Source organism: Pelodiscus sinensis, chromosome 4, assembly GCF_052426305.1.
Source record: "Pelodiscus sinensis isolate ZL-2025 chromosome 4, ASM5242630v1, whole genome shotgun sequence".
NCBI lineage: Eukaryota > Metazoa > Chordata > Testudines > Trionychidae > Pelodiscus > Pelodiscus sinensis.
In genome coordinates, this window is record NC_143055.1 from 104,305,246 (window position 1) to 104,326,686 (window position 21,441).

Below are 21,441 nucleotides of genomic sequence, written 5' to 3' on the forward strand. Positions count from 1 at the left end.
GCCTGAGAACTTACTTTTAGCTAGCAAATCCAAGGGAGCAGCTGTAAAATTGGCAGACTTTGGATTGGCTATAGAAGTCCAAGGAGAACAACAGGCTTGGTTTGGTAAGTAAATCTTTTTTTTTTTTTTTTTTTTTTTTTAATAATCTCACATATTTGTTCATCCTCCCAACCCTTCCTGTTTCCACCCTAATAATAATAAATGATAATAGACAATCATACATAGTAGTGTTGACTATGTAGTGGTTGGCTATTTTGATTGTAATTCACTTTGTACCTTTTACTTCACGTTGCGGTTTTTCCTGAACAGTTTTGAGTACTCTGAATTCTTACAACCTCAGCTGAGTCTTGGAGCTCAGCATTTTGCTAAAATCTTGGCAGATAATATTGTTAAACGCATTTATATGATAGAGGAGCGTAAGTCCTTTCTGTGAGTCACAAAGTTATATTGGAGGGTGGAATCTAATGCATCCATTATGCCTTCCAAAAGAGTAAACTTTTCTTTCTTTGTCTCCTAAACACTGTCCCCTTCCCCCTGCTTACGAAGGAAGAAACACAAAAAGGCATGCTGCACCAGAAGGTCTAGCAGAGCTTTTTACGAACCTTCTGAGATGGTAGGGATAGTAGGTGGACGCACGGGGAAGGGAGTAAGATCCTTCCAGCTTCAGAAAAGATGGTACAGCCCCAAGATAATTCCCCAGTTAGCTCATCCAGGCCTGATTTAATGTAGAAAACATCTACTGATTGCAAATTTGCAATTATCATTTCCAGAAGGTCAAAATAAATGAGAAAAAATGTTTATTCTCAGTCTTGTATTAAGGTATATATGAATAAGGTGTTTGTTACTCAAGAGATAGCAAGCATAAGGCAAAAATATTTAGGACTCCAAAAGAACAATATAGCACAAATGGCTGTAGCAGATGCCCAATCACATGCCTCATAGCTGGACAACTATATTTAAAAATTAAATGAAAAGTCTGGAGTTTGCTGTCAAAGCATAAGAATAACAACAAAAGAATAACAGAACAAAAGCAGCAGGTTAACCAATACTGAATGTCTGAAGAGTTGGGTACATAGGTACACATTGTACATATCAGTATCCTTATTAACTAGTCCAGTGTTTTAAATCATGCTCTGTTTTATAGTGGATTTCTAAAATTCAGAAGATACAAGCCAGCACACTTGATCAAAAATAATATAGAATGTAGTATGCGTGTGTTAACAGCAAAAAAACAGTTGGAAAAAAAAAGCTAGGGAATAAGGAGGAAAAAAAAAGCAGAGAGAGCTTTAATCTGGAGTTACTTTAAATGGTATTTCAATCAAAGGATGAACTCACATTTTGCAGTTTCCGTGGGTCTCTGTAAAAACAATCCTGTACTGATCCTCTGATGCATTTACAGTAAATGTCCTGGGGTACAAGTAATTCAGCAGGGCTGCCACACAAAACTTTAAGGTTATAATGTAAGAAATTATCTAAATTTTTGTGTAGGTTAGTGAAATTTTAACATTATTATATAATTAAAAATAAAGGACTCGGGTCTGACATGAAAGCATAAAGCATAGGATAGACCCAGTGTTACTCTAATCAGACTGTTCAAAGAAGGGGAGGACAAAGTGATTCGAAGAAACCAAAAAGAATCAATTCAAACCTTTACCCAGTTGTTTAAAAACTTCCCCATCTTGGTAAAGAAAGTGTGGGAGTTCTAGGGACGATCACAAGGAGGAGGAAGACTGTGTGAATGGATTTGTTTTCAAAATATTTTTGTATGGATTCAGCTGTTAGCAGTGGAATGAGGAAAGCAGTATGTTGTAACAAAGTAGTTTCTGTGCCTCCTTGCTCCACGCATCTGAAGAAGTGTGTTGTGCCCACGAAAGCTCATGATACTCTATATATCTACAGATATAGACAGAGAGAGAGTTAGGTTCTAAGGTAGTACAGGATCACTCGTTAATTTTTTTCAGTTTTTATTTGTTCTTCTGTTTAGGGATGAAGGGTTCTGTGACTGTTTTAAAGCCCTAATTTTCTTCCCTAACCTTTTCTTAATCATGTTTTAAATCCCCACTTTTTCCATGCGCAAAGTCCTTGCATTGTAAATAAATTGGGTTTAAATCTGCATTAACCTTCATGCAGTTAACTCTTGACTTACACGATTATGAGTTTAGTTTTCGACCCTAGTTTGCTACTGACACTGGTAAAAGTCCAAAACCCATGATGCAAGATGATTTGTTCAGGTTTTTGCAAGGAACATGTACGGATCATGAGTAATTTAGCAAATATAACTAAAAGTAGCAGCAAAGCTGCATAAGCACATGCTAATTAAGTAGCTTGAGTTGATGTACCTTGATTTGTGTTTCCCTGCCATCCCCACAGCAGGAGGCCAATGGGAGCAAATGCTCCCATTGGCTTCTCTTACTCCTAGCAGGAGGCAGAGGACTGGCTGCCGATGGAGGTGTCCTCTGAGTTCAATTTAGTGGGTCTTTACTAGTTCCACTAAATAGAACTTCAGAAGATCGATCATGGAAGCAACAATCTTCCCTGGAGTTGAAGACATGACCTCAGTGTGTACCAGCAGCGCAAGAATGTACCCAGAGTTCTGGGTGGCCTTGTACAGCCCATCCTAACAGCAGTGCTGCTACAGCTTCACTGCATTTGGGCTAAATTAGGTTGATTACAGCTAGCACAGTGAGTCTGTCTAAGATGTACAGTCTCAGTTACTTTTGTTTTTAGGGTGTATTTACATATATCCTACAATGAAGAAGTTGAACTCCCATGTCCTGCATAGTGACAGCATGTTGACCTTTCTTTCTCTTTCCTTCCAAGGATGATTTTATGTGGTAAATTTTCCAGCAGTTCGTGACTCACAAATACTATTTATAGCTCTGAGCCAATCAGGATTTTTTTCTGCATATTATACTGTCCTGCAAAATTGTGGGAGACACAAATTATCTCCTGACGGAGTTGTGCCAAAGTGTGGATTTATGCCAGCAGGGAATTTGGTCCAGAATTTATATCCTGGTTGGAGAATGCAAGAATCTTTTCCCTTTTGCAGATTTGTTAATCAAATAAGCTTAATTTCTGTGTAGCTGTTTGTATTATTTAAAAAAAAAATCACTTGTCATTGTTTTCTCAATACACTCCACCCAGTTAGCAGGTGTTTAATCTACTGGAAACATGTCAAGTGGGCTCTGCTGATTTACTGAAGCAGGTGACTCATTACTCCCACATTAAAGTCTATGGAAAAACCCTGTGAATTCATTGGTAGCTGGATTAAGTCCTAGTTGAACCTAGTCTAAAACTTAGTGTTACCATGTTTCAGGTTCCCAAAACGGCTGTAGGGAAAAGGCGGGAGGGGAGGGGAGAGGAGTATATGGGAGAAAGGGGTGCATATCTTTGCAAATGTTATATATCTATATATGCCCCTGAGACACACACAAATCCTAGCCAAGGTGGTATAACACAACTGGGTATGTACATGTGAGGTATGGGACAGTGGGTAGTAAAACCATCACCAGATCAATTCTCCGGTCATTCAGGCAATCTTATAGACAATGGTACTTCATGGCCATTGGCAAACAAGACAGATTCTACTAAAACTGTGTTGGGGAAAAAAGTCTGATTCATCTCTTTTCTTAATTTAATTTTTCCATAATGCTTAGCATGTTACAAGAAAAATGGGGCAACAGATAATATTTGGTGTCAGTCTTCCATGTCCTAATTTTTGTATTTCTCCTATGAGGGGGAAAAAAAAAGCACCATTGTTTAGCATTTAAAGAGTGAGGAGGAACGTATAAATTCCATGGGCCAGATTGACTACAGAGTTTGGGCCAGCAAGTGTTCCCAGTCCTGGAAAATCCACAGGGGATCACAGGTGCAGTAGTAGAAAACTGCCACAATGTTAAGGCTGGTAAAGTCTGAAAAATGAATGGCACTGTTTGGAAGGAGACTGCAGCCTGGTTTGGTTTCTGCTGTGAGGAACTACCACTATGTTGCTCTGGTTGGAGCAAGCACTTCTACTCCCTTGGTGTATTTTCCAAAGGAGGGCAATAGTAGTACTACAACCTAGCACTGATTGAGATGAATCCCCATCGTGGCAGAAAGGATTTGGTCAGCATTCAGCATTTTGTACATGGCTCTACGCTAGATTTCCAATTCTGAATCTCCGCATTGATTATCCATTGATGAATCTTCCCATGAGATCCAGCTGGATTTTATTCATGCAGTATTTTCAGTCTTTTTTTAATATGAACATGAGACTGTAGCTTTTCTCTTTGGACAGTAAGTGCACTTGAAATACCATTCAAGTATAAAAAAGTGGTAACATTTGTCACAAATCTGGATAGATAGCTGAGTTAGAGTCCAAAGAATATGTTGTGAGATTCCTGGATGATCTTTAGTGACATAGTTGCTACAGCTTAGGGCTCTTTTGTGCTATCCCTGATCAGTCTAGTAACAAACAATCAGCAAAAGTGTTCATAGGATCAGGTATGTGTACTTTTTCCCTCTCTCTGTAATACATTCAGGGGCTAACTAGGTCACCTAGGAGCTGGCCTGGCTAAAATAGAAAAGATACTGCATTTCCAGGAAGATGGAATGGAAGTACTTTTTCTCTCTGTAACTTTTATGGTTCTGGGACACTGAATAAATGTACTTGCTTGTGATTGTGGAAGGTCTAAAATAGATTTACTGTAGGACATAAATTATGAGAGGGGACTGCCTTGAATCTTTTTGTGAAATCTTCCTCTGTTGCTCTATCGCTGGTAACTCCAGCAGTAGTTGCATTGGAGGGTTCATGAGAGACAACAGGATCACTGGGCCCCTTGGCAATGTGTGAGGGTGGCTCTGTGCTCCCAGGGCCTTGGTTAGAAAGGGGGGGTTGGGGCATCTAGCCCCTCCACCCCCCCAGTGCTGCCCGAAAGGCATGGCTCCTGCTAGCCCTCAGAGCTGGCTGGAGCACCCAGGATGGGGCTCTGGACCATGCAGTGCTGCACTCCAGTGGCGATTCAAAAAAGAGCCCAGGGCACCAGTTGCTGCAGCAGCAGTGGTGGTGGCAACTGGGAGCTCCGAGCTACTTAGAATCACCAGGCCCCCAGGCAGTTGTCCCCGTTGACAGCACCCCCTCCCCCCCCCCACACACACACATCAGCAGGCCTGAGCGGGATTGCACATGGAGTCAAGTGGCTAATGTTTTTATTCCCATGCCCCTAAATTGAACATGGTGGTATCCTGTCAACACCAGGAATCCTGTTGTCTCTTACTGCTTGATAGGATGAATTACAGGTGTCAACGATATTTAGTTTTAAAATCTCCTGTCCGATTGTTTTTAAATCTTGTCATTTAAGAAATACATCATTGGATATACTGTACATAGAGAAGAGATCTGTACTTATGACTGACCGGGTAACTCTCTCCTCATGCTTTCTTCCAGGTTTTGCTGGTACACCAGGGTATCTTTCACCAGAGGTCTTAAGAAAAGATCCCTATGGGAAGCCAGTGGACATGTGGGCATGTGGTAAGAAACAATTTTGAGGAACTATATTTAGCCCACTGCATTTACTCTGTCAACTGAGAATCTCTGTTTAAAGTATTTCTGTGCTAATTTTAAATGTTTCTACATCTCATATTTACTTTTTCAGTAGTTTATTTCAACAGTAGTTATTATTTAAATGTTACAGTTAGCAAATGTGCTGCCAGGGCACTCTTGTCTATACTACTGTGGCAACCATGTCAGAGAACCTAGATACTACATGATTTTTCTTCAACATGATTCCCATTTGTACTCTAGATTGCGTTTTAATTATATTTAATTACCAAGCTAAATACCAATCTCTCTGTGACATTAGCAACCCAGTTAAAACCAGGTTAACAGTAGGGATGTTAGTGTTTAATTATTGAAATGATTAACCAATAAGCCTGGGTTTATTGGTTAATCTTAACAACTATATGCTCCCCCCTTGCTGCCTCTGTATTTGAGGCAGCAAGTGGGGGAGGCTGGAGCATGGGCAGCCAACTTTTAAGCCAGCTCCCTTGCGCGTGCTGGTTGCCACAGAGCCACCTGCTCTCCTGCTGCCTCCCACAGAAGTAGCAGCCCGGGGGGCAGGCAAGAGCCAGTGCTCAGGGGAAGCCAACTCTCCATGCATGCTGGTTCTGCAGAGCTGCCTGCCCCTCCCCTTGCTGCCTCCAAAGAGGTAGCACAGTGGGGAGGGGACAAGGAGGGAGAGGGGGAGCGGTGTTCAGAAGGAGCCTAATTAAAAGTGAGGCAGGAGCACAGAGGGTGAGGGGGGCCAATGGGAGCCGCCCCCTCGCAGGCAGAAGCTGCTCCTGTACCTTAAGGTGTGATTCAGCTCATGTCCATTGGGGCTAGTTGTATGGATGGATTAATTAGTGCTACTCTGGACTTTCTGCAGGTGTCATTCTCTATATTCTCCTTGTGGGATACCCTCCTTTCTGGGATGAAGACCAGCACAGACTCTATCAGCAAATCAAGGCTGGTGCTTATGATGTATGTGTTGTGAATACTCTTATGGTTGTTTTTAGCTTTAATGAGACTAAGAAGAGAATGAAAACTAAGTAGGAATTAGTTCCTAAATATTTGTTTATCAGCACATTTATGATCCTCTCTTTATGTGTGTAAACATCCTTTTGATCTGTGTTTTGTTAGCATGTTGTCAATATACAATATTTAATATATACCCTGATGCAATATATTTCTATCTGCCTATTTACAGAGTTCCTGTATTTCTACTACTGTGTGCCTTTGCTCACAATCCTATAGCTGTTGCTTTTTTAAGGGTAGTATTCAGAGAACTTAAGTTTTCTCATTTTGTTGCTCATTGTTGCCCATTTTACATTTCAGTTAGATGACCTACACAGTATCGTTGATTTACTTACAAGTTTGCGTGTGTGTGTGTGTGGCTGGGGAAAATGTATGCAAAAAGAGTCTTAACAAGTACACATACTTTGGATAGTATCGGGTAGTATCAAAAGTATTTCTGTCAAATTCCTTTACTGCTCAAAGTCTGGTAGTTGATTAGTCTAAAATCCTTTAAGAATGGTGGTTACTTTTGCCTTGTTCACATTTTTCAGTAATATTTCCAAATTGACACAACTCTAAACTCTGCAATATACCATTGCTACCAACCCGTTACTTCTTCCTATGCATTACCTTTCATAAAACAGTAGCCTGCCTAAATATGCATAACAGTAATGTGATAGAGCCCAGTTCTTCAAGTATTTTATAGGAATAGTCCTATTGACTCTCTGTGCCCAGCAGTGAACATTGGAAGGATGAGACTTGTAGTTTTGAGGTGTTATAGATTTTACAGTGGAAGACATTTATTTTAGACTAACTGGAATCAAGTCTATTGGTGCTCAACTATTAAGCAATTTAAAGACTTCCTGGTTCAGAAATTGGTACGGCATACAGAGCTTTCTATCTTTTAAGCCATCCATTTAAGCCTCCTAATGGAAATGAATTTATGGTCTGTCTTGTTCTTATTGCTCAAGTGCCTATTTGCAAATCATGCCATTCCAGTTGGCACTACAGTCACAGCTGACAAGGCAGCAATTACATATGTATGGAGACTGGACTCTGCTTCCATAGAGGTTCTACAGAACAAAGTAGCACTCTCTCTCCTCTTTGGTACCTGTTGTGTGGATCCGCAGTTACTTCAGGGCTTTTAGACTTAGAGACTTTAAGGCCAGAAGGGACTACTGTGATAAATCTAGTCTGACCTCCTGAACACTGCGGGCCAAAGAACCTCACCTATGCACTTTTGTAATAGACTAACCAACCTCTGTCTGAGTTAATGAAGTTCTCAAATCGTGATTTAAAAGCTTCAAGTTATAGAGAATCCACCATATTTACTAGTTGAAATCTGAAATCATGACCTAAGCTCAATTTCCATAAACTCTAAATTAATTAATTTAAAAGATGAAAAAACAAGGAGTTTAAGGCTATTTCAGGAAAGCATTCAAGCACACACTTAAATCCAAATCCAGTGTGATTTAAGCACATTCTTAAATGTTTTGCTGATCAGGAATGGGATTAAATACCTGATTAAGTGGTTTCATAAATCAGGGCCTAAACATTAGCTGTCATATAAGCTATTTACATTCCAAGAAGACAATTGAGTGTATGCAGTAATTTGTTTATTATTTTTATTTCAGTAACGTCTTAGGCAATATACAAAGACACAAAAAAGCACACTCCCTGAATTGAATTTCTTTGCCTACTTTATTTGCTTTGAATTTGTAATTTCATCCTCTGAGTGTCAGTTTGCATCATGTTGTACAACGTGTCCCCGCTATAAGTTGCCCCAGTGTACATCTGTTCTGCACTAAGGTTGTTGACGCTTGTAGGAACTGATCCATTATAAGTCCTCCCATTCCTTGCTCTGAAGTCATGCAAAAAAAAAAAATGGCACAAATGGAAGTTAGCTGCGAGGAAAAAAAAATTCCCTACTTTAAGTTGTTTCGCTTTTAAGTCCAAGTTTTTAGAATGTTTCTTGGACTTATAGTGAAAATGGCCTGTATGCATTTCTATAAATGGTGCACTACAAAATAGGTTAACATCTGAAGTAAGAGAGACAGAGAATTACATATATATTTTTTTCTTAAGTTTCCCTCACCAGAGTGGGATACTGTGACACCTGAAGCCAAAGATCTCATCAATAAAATGCTTACCATCAACCCTGCCAAACGTATCATAGCATCAGAGGCACTGAAGCATCCATGGATCTGTGTAAGTAGTTTCCATTTGCCCACCAAAAAAAATTTACGTGCAAAATAGTAGATAGCATTGCACAGATTCACAAGGTTAATGAGTATTTTATTTTATTTTTCATTCATTAGAGCTGTTTCATTGCAATGTAGTTTTATAGAGGAGATAAAATTGTAATTATCTAAGTTTTGTAAACCTACCGTAATTATCATAACTGAGGCTCCAGCCTGAGAAACTGCTCCATGCAAGCAGACACTTATACCCATCAGAGTAGAGATTTCACTGGGGTCCCAGTGGATACAGACATACATTTGCACTGAAGAGAATGGAGAATCATGGCTCTGAAGCCATCATTATTACAGGTTGGAAATCCATGATCTGGCACCCTCTGGACCTGATTGGTTGGGAACGAGGGAATTTGCCAGACCCGGGGAGGTCCCCTGCCATCAGCGCCACAGCCCTTCCCTGCTGCTGGCTCCTTCAGGCCCAGCACTGCTCGCCCAGCTGGGTGGCTGGCCAGGCCAGTCTTCTGCCCTCTACCTCCAGCTCTGGCTAGGGCTGCCTCGGGTGCCCGGTGCCTCGGTGGGGCTGCCTCAGACACCTGGCCCCGCTGATGTGGGTGGGCTCCTGGCATGCCAGCCAAGTAGGGATGTCCAAACCTACTGCTATGGGTGGGCTCCCAGCATCTGAGCCAGGGCTGTCGCAGACACCTGACCCCACTGCCACGCTTCTGGTGCCACAGCCGAGGCTGCCATGAGCACCAGCTTTATTGCCTCAGGCCCCAGCCTGGGTTGCCATGGACACCTTTCCCCACTGCCCATGGACTCAGCCCAGGGCTCTCTGGTCCAGGGACGTCTGTGGTGCTGCTGGGTCACGGATGTTGCCGGACCAGGAAGTCCCTTTTTAGGGAGGAAGAACCTGTATATGTATACTCAGGGAATACAGTATGAAGTAACAATTCTCAGTGTGCTTTGCATCTCCAGGGCAATTCTCAACCCCTCAGGAGATAGGTAAATGCTGCTGCCCCCTTTGTGCAGGTAGGGTGAAACACAAAAACAAGAAGTTAGGGTAGGGATTTGCCTGAGGATATTCTGCAAGTCATTGACAGAGCCACAATGAGAATTGGTATGTTTTGGTGCCCATCTCTGTATTCATTCTAGTAGGCTGCACTTCTCTATCAGACAGCCATACAAGTAATCATTAGTTTCAGATGAAATTAGGATATTAAATATTTCTCTTAAACATTTGATGTTACTGATAATGTTAAATAAAATTTCGTTTATCTTTTTAAAGGAGAATTTTATACGACGTTACAATTCAGGATGCAATTACTAATTTTTTAAAAAAAGTTATAATTCTATATGGCTAAAATGGTTTGATTTTAGTCACTCTGCAGTCAGACGTAAACCCCACTGATTTAAGTTGTAATTTTTCATAGTAAGGACTAAGTATAGACTGAGTCTACAGTTTTGCATAAGGTTACATAACCATGGATCTCTTCACCCAGACAAAATCTTGGGAACTTCTCAAGCAAAGCTTGATGTCTAGTATGTAGATACCAGTGACGGATAGGAGCTTAAGACTTAAGAATTTGGCTCATGTGGGTTATAATATGCTTGATCTCCAGTGAATAAAATATAACTCCTATATTTGTGTGTATTGAATATATTCTTTTCTTCTCCCTCAGCAACGTTCTACTGTGGCCTCTATGATGCACAGGCAGGAGACCGTAGATTGCTTGAAGAAATTCAATGCAAGAAGAAAACTAAAGGTAAGAAAGAAAATGTCTTCAGTGGAATTTTAGTAGCAGGCAGTTTCGGAATGATAAAATGATAAGGTGGAATATATTCCAAGAGGATAGCCATTCCTTAAAGGGACGTTATGGTAAATATTACCTATCTAGCGAACCCTTAAAAACAAGGCTATATAAATAAACATTGGGTGTGTAGATCTTTAAATAAGTACATCCATGTGAATTATGCTGCATTGCTTAACAGACAATATAAGGTTGAGCTTTGCTGCATGCATTTCTAGCAGCATTTTTATTGCTTTTTAGAGATCGCTTTCAGCAAATCCATGTGCTACAACATGTACCAAGTTAATATAAATGTAACCTACATCTCCCTCTTGAATCGGATGATAGAGCTCTCTGTTTTAAAAAAATCACCAATATTGGAAAACCTCCCTTAGTTGGTTTTGGGTAGTGTATCTTTTATACGCTTTGCAGCCCAGCCACTATTGTACAGTAGTACATATGCTCATGAACATGCACAAAATAAGAAAGTTATGTATAAATCCCAAGAAGAACACAACTCACCCCAAACAACTAAAGTAAGGGTCTGGGTTTTATTCCCAGTGTCATATGTTTGCAATTTAATTAATGAGTGGTAACTCTGTGTGTGGACATGTATTTGTGGCCAGACTTTGTTATCACAGCTCAGTAGCAGGGATTTTATCATAGGTGGTAATAGCATTACGAATAGTCTACGGTTTCTTCATTCCCAATGTACTGCACCTTATGCCAATAATGCATGGAAAATCCATCATTCCAGAGTTGATTTAGATATTCAAATGATTTATGATTAAGCAGATTAGCAGATTTGCCTTTTTGCTCTATTCATGTTTAGAACTCTGTATAAATAATGCTAATATAAGATAACATATGTGTACACAGGGTGCCATTTTAACAACTATGCTGGCTACCAGAAATTTCTCAGGTACGTTTATTGAACTCCAAATCCTTATGTTCTTTACTTTTATATATCTGCTTACTGCAATCAGGATCTAATGAGAATTAGGTTAGTACAGTCAAGGTCTCTGATAGTGTGGAGAATGTAAAGTATAATATATGAAAGTTATTTCTTTTTTGCAGTGATTGGAGCAGAAATTATTCCAGCTGGAGTAGATTAAACTAAAAGGATCATTTTGAGCATTTTATAAGGTTGCAGTGGGTTAGCTGTAATAGTTTGGTGACAATGTCTGTTTTCTTTACTGTGAAGGGGAAGGTTTTTTTCATTCTTATTTTTATCATCTTATCAGAGAGACTAGACTAAATACTCCAGAGAGAAAAATTGCAAATGCTAAAGATAACTCTGCAAGTTGAAATGTTATCAAAGAATAATATTTAAAAAGTTAAATTGCATAGTAAAAGTGGGGGTCAAATATGCAATATTAAAATGCATTCTAAACTTTACAGACACAGTTTTGGTTTTGGTTTTATCTGCTATAAAAAGCAATCATGTTGTACATATTTTACTACTTTTCTAGTAATATATCAAATCAAGTTTACCTTTAATATGATTCCTATTTGATTGCGTTTCTAAATACTAACAAACGTGAAAATTCTTCACTCTTCCTTTTTTTGTCATATCGAGCTTCATGTTACAACAACAAAGAGCACTTTCTGCATATGAAATAATAGCTATAAATTTTCCCGAATTTACTCTCAGGTATAGGTAGGTGTTCGTGGAAAATAAACTCTCTAATGGTCAAGCCCAGGGTATAGTTATAATTGTCTTAATTAGGAACAGCCACAAAATAATATTATGTTTACATTTACAGTTACATATTTAAAGTTTTTAGTGAAATAGTAAAGAAAAAGTACTAAAAAAATGCAATACATCCCTGAAAGAGAAATTTGAAAGTGTTAAAACCTTTTTTTCTTCTTCATTCTCTGATTGCCTAAACTTCTCTCCCTTGTTTCTTCTATTCCCCCAACCATCTAATCTCCATCCTGCAGATTAGCCAGACTTCTGTATTTGTAGTTATGATATATTTTTGTTTACATTGGGCTTCAGTTCTTATTTGCAAGGGAGAAGCTGGGAATTACCCAAAGTAAACCTCAATATTTGAGAATTATTCTGGAGACCTCTATCTAACCAGACATTAATAATGCATATAAAACACTGCAAATAGGAGTGCAGGCAATTGAAAAACTTAAGGTGATTTTAGCAGTTATTAATCAGTAACTCTGCAGCAACATGTATTGCAATACGTGTAACACAATAAAATGCGTCAGTGCATTGGGCATTTTTTGAAGAATATCCAGAAATAAATAAGCTACAGCAGGATGCATGTAAGACCAATTGGTTTAGTCTAGTTGGTGTTTGGAATACACATTGCCCTTCTTTGTTAGGTTCCGCTATTTGATATATAGCTGTAACATGTAAAACCATCTTCAGGGATTGTAATTTATATTTGATTAATGTTTCATGAATTGCTAGTAATTTTCAGTTTCCTTTAAGAATTGAATAGAAATGCTTTAGTCTAAGGCTGAGTCTCTTGACAGTAATGGATTATCTTAAAAATGTAAAGCATGTGTATAATTTCTAATCACTCTCCATATAATTGTTTCATATGCATCATATGTAAGTCTAACACCTCTCTGAATAACAAGAATATCATAATCCTTTAAAAATATTGTTTCAGAATGTCTTGGCATGGTGATCAGACTTTTTCATTCATCATTTCAGTGGTTATTTTAAAACATACAGCAGCATTCTGCACTTGAGATGACATTTTAGTTTTTGAGTTATTCATTGAATTTCATTGAAAGCATGCTTTTAAGGTTATTTGTCCATAACAATGTGTTTATAAAAGTGTTTTATTTTTCCTTTTCTTTCTTCCTTGTATGTGGAATGTGTGTTTCTTGTGAGGTAAGACCCTCAGCAATCGAAAGAAACATTTTTTTTGTGTCTTCTAAGCAAAATTGCTGTCTGCCTTGAACCACACTAATCTCTGCTTGTTGTCATAATTTCATTTCTTCTCAGTTTGCTTTCTGGCTTATTAGCAGCATTTTAGGGTTTCTTTGTAACTGTTGCTTTTTAATTGTAGGAAATCAGCATGGTCAGATTTTTAATTATTAGCTTCCTTTAGAATATGCTTTGCTACTTGCAATTTTTATTCGCAATAGTGTCCTTGCTTACACAAAATGCTTTTAAATAGTATTAGAATTGTATCTCAAGCCAAGAAAAAGGCAAGAGAGTCATAGTTTAAACTGGTATTAACACTTCTTTAAATAATTCTGTGTGGGTATTGCAGTATGCATAGTATAGGATATATGCGATGCTTATTCTGGACATGGAGCTTCTATTATTGTACAGGATTGAAGTATGAAATAGTCCCATAATATGAGATACCATATATGAATCTCATACAAGAGACCTTTCAAGAGACACATTCTTTTACATGCTAGTAGTCCTACATCTGAATGGGAGGAGTAATGGCTGTTGCAACCTTCATTATTACTCCTTTTTTTTTGTTTATTTTTATTTAAAAATCATAACATTTCCTAAACATGAAAAATATTTTAAACATAGAGCACAACATCGGAAGGATGTAGATCATATTATGACAAGCCACTTGTAAGAATTTATTTTTCTCTAGGTTTTTAGTTCTATGAGTATAAAATAACCTGTGAAACTACTACGCTTCTATTTTTCCCCCCCTATAGCTTGAAAATAACCATTTTCTACTAAATTAATTTAAGAATTTGATACTCTTCCTACTTTGGCTTTTGGGCTCTGCTGCTGTAGATAATCAATCAGGAACCAGAGCCCATTGAGCTAAGTGCTGTTCCAACAATTAAAAAAGAAGACAGTGTTTAGTTCACAGAATTTTAAAGTAAAAAAGCAGCATACTTTAAATATAACACACGTTTTTTACAGACAAAAATATTCTGCATTACTGTTTTTAACACGTGGAGATATTGTGTCAGTTTTAGCTTGAAATACATTTTTAGGAATGAAACTTTTCTGTGTCTGAAAAACAGAGGTTTATGATAATGGCAGCAGTGACTGTCTTAACAGTGGTCTGAGTGGATATACAATCATAATTTATTCACTTTTAAAAGGCAGTTTTACAGTTTACAAGATTATACAAGATAACCTTAACGTTATTTCTAAATAAAGTTTCAGTATCCCTTTTACAAATGTGAAAGACACTTTCATGAAGATCTGTTCTTCTCTGCACAGATGCTATGGTTATGTAGTCCATCATGTATAAAGTAGAATCATAGTAATATGAACACTTGACCTAGACACAACAGCGGAATAAAGACGTAGTCATGGAAATGGAGTTGAAGAAGCAGCTTTATCTTCATTAAATTAATCAAGAGGAATGGTATCTCTGCAAACTACATGGCTAAAACAGTTCCAAACAGAATAGGCCGCCCTCCTGCCGGTCAAATAAAGGGGCCTTTCTCAATCCTGTAAATTTTATAAACTCCCATTTAATTGGTTATCTAGTTAAATGTAGTGTTTAACCAGTTAATCAACTAAAGGGGGAGGTTCCCCGCTCAGCTTTTCCGCCCATGGCGTACCATGGGTGGGGGCCTGCTCCCGGGCACTGGTTAACCATTACCTGCTAAGCATCAACCAGTGATGTTACCTGTTCACATCTCTATTTCTCAAGTGTCTGTGATTCCTGCTATTCTTCTTCATGATCAAGATAAAAGTCCAAATGAGTAATGATTCAAATTGTGCGAGACAGTGACACCATCTCCCAGACCCAGCAACACCAAGAGCCAGGTCCAGAGTCTTCCAAGCAAACTGTCTTGCAGCCCTCCATTTCTTTGCACTTTTGTCCTCAGCAACTGCTTCTCTGTGTAACAAGGAGAAGTGGCGGCAAATGAATGCCCCTTCAAAAATTTGTGGACAAATATCAGCACAATGGCTTAGCCACTTAGGGTGTGTCTAGACTACCTAGTTTTGTCGACAAAAGTGGACTTTTGTCGACAAAACTATACCAGCGTCTACACTACCGCTGAGTTCTGTCGACATAACGTCGACAGAACTCAGCAGTTTTGTCGACGCTGGTATACCTCATTTTACGAGGCATAACACCTTCTGTCGACAGAACTCTGTCGACAGAAGGAATTATTGCCTGTAACACTGCGTCCAGACTACGGAGTTCTGTCGACAAAGCAGCTTGCTTTGTCGACAGAACTCAATGTGTCTGGACGCTCTTTGTCGACAGAAGTTTTGTCGACAGATACTGTCGACAAAACTTCTGTCGACAAAACGCGGTAGTCTAGACGTACCCTTAGTCACCTTATATCACCACCGGCTATAACACCATGGACAAGACCTAGAAATTGTGACTCCAAGTTCACCTCTGCATCCTTCAGCTCTTCTTCTGTTCCTCCTCCTGGGTATCTTGCTATGTGCAGAGGGCACCAGGAGTTGGTCACCTATCCCACAAGTAGTATTAAATATATCAAGTCAAAGGGTACGTCTACACTGCACAGCTATTTCGGGATACCTTTGGTATCCTGAAATAGCTATGCCGCATCTACATGAACCTCCTGTTATTTTGAAGTATTTTTTGAAATAATGGGCAAGCTATTTTGCCATCCCGGTAAACCTTGTGCAGGTTAAGGGATGGATCAAAGTAGCACATTATTTTGAAATTTGGCGCTGTGTAGATGCACCAAATTTCAATGTAAGCTATTTTGAAATAGATTCAAAATAAGATATGCAATTTGTGTAGTGTAAGCTGCATATCTTATTTTGAGTTTTGGGTGCTGTGTAGACACTCTCATAGGGACTGGGGGTCAGTAATGTATCTTTTCCATCCACTGAACCAACCAGAAGGCTAAAAGCTGGAATTCATGGCCAATTCTAGCCCTTATATTCCCCTCTACTCCACCATAACCCTGCATGAATGACAGGATACCTTCAGAAATCAAGGCCCTCTAGGATCTCTCTCCTGGTTTGGCTTGGCCACAGACCCCAGTGCCAGCTAGCAAGGTGGGCATTTGTATCTGACAGAAAATCTAATCTCTCCCCATTTCTGAGCAAAAATGTAATAGAAAAAAATGCTGTCATTTTTACAAAATACAGTGGTATCACAATTGGCTGATTTAACTGGGATGTAGGCCAAAAACCAAAAATCAGAATAAACCAGAGAATAGGAGGTAGGACTCCACCCATCAGCTGTGGCCTGCTGAGCTCCATCTGTCAGCATGACAGGCAAGGAGTCCCAGCCTGTCAGGGCTGACTACCCAAGCCTTGCTGCTGTCAGTGCATTTGGAGGGCCAGATAATGGAGGTTTGGTTAAATGGGGTTCTACTGTATACGAAAATGTACTTCCTTGGGAGTACATATTCACTCATAAATAAAACAAAACAGTAAGTGATAGCCACATTTTGTGACTTGTTCTTGATATTTTTGGCCGTGACCCTGCAAGCATTGACTCCTGGTGAATAATTCAGTTGAATTCAATGCATCTACTCATACAGTTAGTTATATGCCTAAGCCTTTGCCAAGTCAAGGCTCCGTGTGTTTGCTCATACTCTAATGCACAGATTTTGGAAATTTGCAGAAGTTTGCTCTGTGAAATACTGAGGTTCTAATAGATATGGCAGTTATTTAATGCTTAATGCTCAGTGTAGATCTTGACAAAATCAAAGTAGCAAATCTAAGAAAAGTGGTACTGTGGCTTAAGTCCAGTAGTTTGGGATTTCTCAAGTAATGTAAACATTCCATTTCCTAAATGTAAGGAGGCAGGAGCCAGAGATAAAGTGCTTGCTTTGCTTTAAACCTGTTGAACTTTATTGGTAACCAGCTGACATTGATTTTATTCTCTCGTTTTACAGCAGCAAAGAGTTTACTGAAAAAACCTGATGGAGTCAAGGTAGGTTAAACAAATGCACCAAATTATATATCATGCAGTCTCTTTGTCCTTGTACTCTTCCAAATTCTGTTGCCTTTGCAACAGGAAATAACTTAATCTCTTCTTCATAGCTTGTGTTATGAAATGGTTCTCACTGTATATTTGAAAAAGTTAGTTTGTTTAAACTCAAAATAATATACCAGAAAAGAAATAGCTGAAAAAACTCTGCTGTTTTATTAAATAAGGTTAGCAAAATACTGACAGGAATATTTCCTTTGCTTTTTTCATTGAAAGTGTAATCATGTTGTTAGTGACTGACTGACTATTTTTAGCTGCTTAATGTAAATGAGACTTTGGTCATGGGTATGTTTTAGGTTTTCAGTTGTTGGTATGAATCTGCTCCTTTCGTGCTTTGTTTCCTTGAATTCCCATTTAAATTGATGCAACATCAGAAACTTACTGATAGTTTGGGTACACCCACATGAGATACATTGTACTGTACTAGGAGTACTTGGTGTGTTTGGCAGAAGTCAGAGGGTTTAAGAACTAGGTGAGTAAGCTCCTCCTGATTAATAGACTTTGCTAAGAATGGAAACATGTTGGCAACTTTCATAGATGATTTAGAGTTCGTATTTTCATATCACAAGGTCCCACAGGAGGAGAGAGACTTCACAAATGAATGTTCTGAAAAATAACCAAGACAAAAAATCACTGAGCATTGAAAAATGTGCTCTTTCTCTCAGAGGATTCCTGAAGACTAAATAAAGTACCTCAGCTTTCCTTAGAGAATACAAAGTTTCTTCCCTTTGCAGTTCTGCCTCATTTCGTGGGAGTGTATCTTAGATCAGAATTTTAGTTTTTTGCTTAAGCTTTTTTCATAAATACTCAATTAAAGTAGGTTTATCCCCCCCCCCCACACACACACACATGTGTTAAGGTTCTTAAAATGAATTCAGTATTCTAAAATGAATTCAGTATACTATGACCTGAATGTTATGCAAAGTCAAATAATAGTCATCTTAGAATAAAGAAGCATGTCATTCTGTACGATTAGGTCATTGCAATACACATTCCTTGACATGTCTTTGTGGAATGCAGGAATTTTATGTGTTCCTTTCATGCTAGTATTTTTATAAATACCATTCTTCCTACAGGTTTATAATGGTATCTGATGTATCTCATTTTTGATAGAAATATGACTGACAATTGTCCTCAATGGTTTGGTAATATTAAACTTGTTGGAAACTGATCATTTTTGGTTTTTGGGACGTATCAGGTTTTTGGGTTTGGGTTTTTTTTGGCCATTTTCCTGCTTAGTTATGTGAAGCAAGGGAGGGAATATTGACCTGTGTGGTATCTTTATTTTTAGCATTTTTCACATGTAGAAACTTCTCCCCACTCTGCAAAAAAAAAAAAAAAAAAAAAGTGTTTCCTTTTCTACTGCAGCTTAGGCTGTCTTTTTTTTAAAACAAAAATATACTGTACTCCATGCATTGATACTTTCAATCCAACCAGTCACATTTTCTTTTTTTCCTTTTCTCTCTGACTGGTCAATTCAGAAAAGGAAGTCCAGTTCGAGTGTTCAAATGATGGTGAGGATCTTTATCTGCCAGATTTTTTCCTCCGGTGAAACATTCACACTTAGAAATCAAATAATTGCATTTAATCTGTTAACATAACTTAAGAAGCTGCAAGACTTTTAACATGCAAACTTGTGACTTCTAAGCCAAGAAGTGCTACTTGCCATGTGTAATTAATTGTTCCACAATTTTTTAAATCAAGATTTTTAGCTATAAAAATATAAATACAAAGAAGTAGATGTAACATTGGCCAATGCAGCTGTCTTTAGGACACTAATAAAAACAGTATTTGTTTTAGTCTTCCATTATTTTAATCTCCTTGGATTTAAAATTAGTAACATTTAATTAATAAATGGATAATACTTATTATGGAGATTATTAACATAGATACTATGTAATTATTCACATAGACACTTTTAAAAAATTAATTAATTGCAAGATTTGGGAAATTGCTAGAACTTTTACTCATGTAGTATGAATATGGTTCAACATCAGGAATCCATTCAGACACACCTCCCTGCCCCTGCTACCCATCCTTTAAAAAAAAATTCACGATAAGAGCCAGTTTTATTGATTCCAGCTTTAAGTGAGTGCACGTCCATTATTCAGGACACTTTTAGGTGATTTTCAAAACCTTTTGTACATTTTTATTGTCCCTTGAAATCAAGTGATAAATGAAAGGATGGTTGTTTATTTTGTTTTGGGGGACATAGTACTTTTAGACTCAAATCATAAGGTTTTTCAGTGTGTTTCAGTGTCATTTGACTCACATCAGGATGCCATCTCATAGTCACAGACCACAGCAGACATACTGCCTTTCCTTCTCCAGACCCCCAACCCAATTCCCTTTCTAGTCCAGGACCTCATTCCAAGACCTCCTCAACCTTTGCTCAGATTTCATCTCAAGAACCAATACAAAAACTCCCTTCCTCCAGCACCAGAATCCCTAGGCAGTTAGTGACCATCCTCCTATTTAACTGGCATTGATCCTGAGTTTTGGAAGACTGGCGGTGAACCCGGCAAGGTAGTGCAACATGACACTTCACCATGCCTATCTGCCACTGATCCAGCTATTGGAGAGGCACATATTCCACTTCCTTCCCAACTGGTCACTTCGTCATGGACAAACAGACTTCCCATTGAAAAGCAGAAAAATTTTGTTATGTGTAAATGGCCTATATCATCTTCTAGTTGGGGACGGTTGCTCATGTAAGAAAATAGTTCGTTTTAATATGGAAGTACAGCCCATTTAGCAGATAAGGTGGGATATTTTTCAGCATCCCAAGCACACTGTGTGTCTGCTCTTATGCTCTGCAGAAACAGCACATAGAATGCGTAGAGGATTTAAATCCCAAGACGCCATTTTATACAACTTTTATAAGATATGTATGTAAATCAATAATACTGAAGACACTATGGCCCAACCCAACTGTTTGCTCTGAGAGAGAGAGAGATCAAGAGAGAGAGTGTGTGTGTGTTGCTATGAAAGTTAAAAGGTGTTTCCTGGCAACCACAATTTTCGTAGCAAAAGTTTTCTTACCTGACAGAAGTACACCAATTTAGAACAGTTTTCCATAGTCACTTAATTAGTTGGCATGAAAATGTTGAATTTCGTTTTTTCAATAATTTTCCCTTTCTGTTAAAATAAATGTAATAAAGGTGATTTAAAATATATAAAACCTATCTATTTACTTAAGTTTGGAAGTGTTTAGCCAAATGCTGATCATACCGAGGAAATAACTTGACTATGCAATATATTCTCTCTTTTTCATTTGTACTAATGTAAATTTTGTATTCTTGATGTAATCTTAATAGGCTTGAATATATATTCTTCAGTTCTCAAAGATAGCTGGAATGAATGTTACTTTTCATTTTTATAGGATTTTTGACCGGGAGAGTATGGGCTCAATCCAGCTCTCCTTACTCAGGCAAAATTTTCTCTGAAATTTGGTTATTCTTTTATATGTGTTCTATGATAAGCGCTTCTATGGTATGTTATTTGATTTCTGATGTTGCTGGTTAGGACAGTGTGAAGTCTAGTGAATCTTTCATTCCCTCCCTCATACATGCTTTCTATGTGTTCATTTCTTCTTTCTTTTGCTTGTTGATTGCTTCTCTCTTGATGGCCAGATTGTCAACGAAGACTCATTTTTAATTGTACAACTTGGAAGACTTGTTACAAGAGAGAAAAAGAATATGATTGTCCATGGTGGTTGTTATATTGTTCCATAATCCATGTAATTTTAATTTGAAAAAACATCTCCTTGAATTCAGTGTTTTTTCCCTGAGTAAGGAGTGTGGCAGTAACATTTTCTAGCATTAATTAATTGTTCCTCACGAAACCCCTGTCAGGTAGTTAATGCTGGCTGAGATTGTTCCTAATGTAGAGACACTTCGCTGCTTGGAATGTGTCTTTCAGTAGCTTAGAGGATATATTGACCTTGAGTGCAAGCCCATTTTGTACCTGAGCTATATGTCTGTATTAGGGATTCCCATCATTTTAGCTACATGGATGTAGTTGTAATAGCA

General features: G+C 38.3%; 1 protein-coding gene and 1 long non-coding RNA gene across 43 annotated transcripts in view; one reads left to right on the plus strand and one right to left on the minus strand.

The window, feature by feature from the left end:
• The window catches only part of CAMK2D (calcium/calmodulin dependent protein kinase II delta), a 262,249-nt gene that overhangs the window by 190,868 nt on the left and 49,940 nt on the right, over nt 1-21,441 (plus strand). For 15 of the 42 annotated variants that reach the window (XM_089778016.1, XM_089778025.1, XM_089778033.1 and 12 more), the window contains exons 7-13: nt 2-104; nt 5,426-5,509; nt 6,405-6,499; nt 8,618-8,740; nt 10,407-10,490; nt 11,394-11,436; nt 17,316-17,353. In XM_089778016.1, the coding sequence (XP_089634142.1) occupies nt 2-104; nt 5,426-5,509; nt 6,405-6,499; nt 8,618-8,740; nt 10,407-10,490; nt 11,394-11,436; nt 17,316-17,353 (570 nt within the window). Of the gene's footprint in view, nt 1; nt 105-5,425; nt 5,510-6,404; nt 6,500-8,617; nt 8,741-10,406; nt 10,491-11,393; nt 11,437-17,315; nt 17,354-18,891; nt 18,925-21,441 lie in introns of all 42 variants that reach the window. The other 27 variants (XM_075929800.2, XM_089778028.1, XM_089778027.1 and 24 more) reach the window with 3 other exon arrangements.
• On the minus strand, nt 8,215-9,059 carry LOC142829568 (uncharacterized). The gene is made up of 2 exons (XR_012904087.2): nt 8,920-9,059; nt 8,215-8,393 (listed from the first exon to the last, which is right to left on the minus strand). It is a non-coding gene; the product is annotated as an uncharacterized LOC142829568 (long non-coding RNA).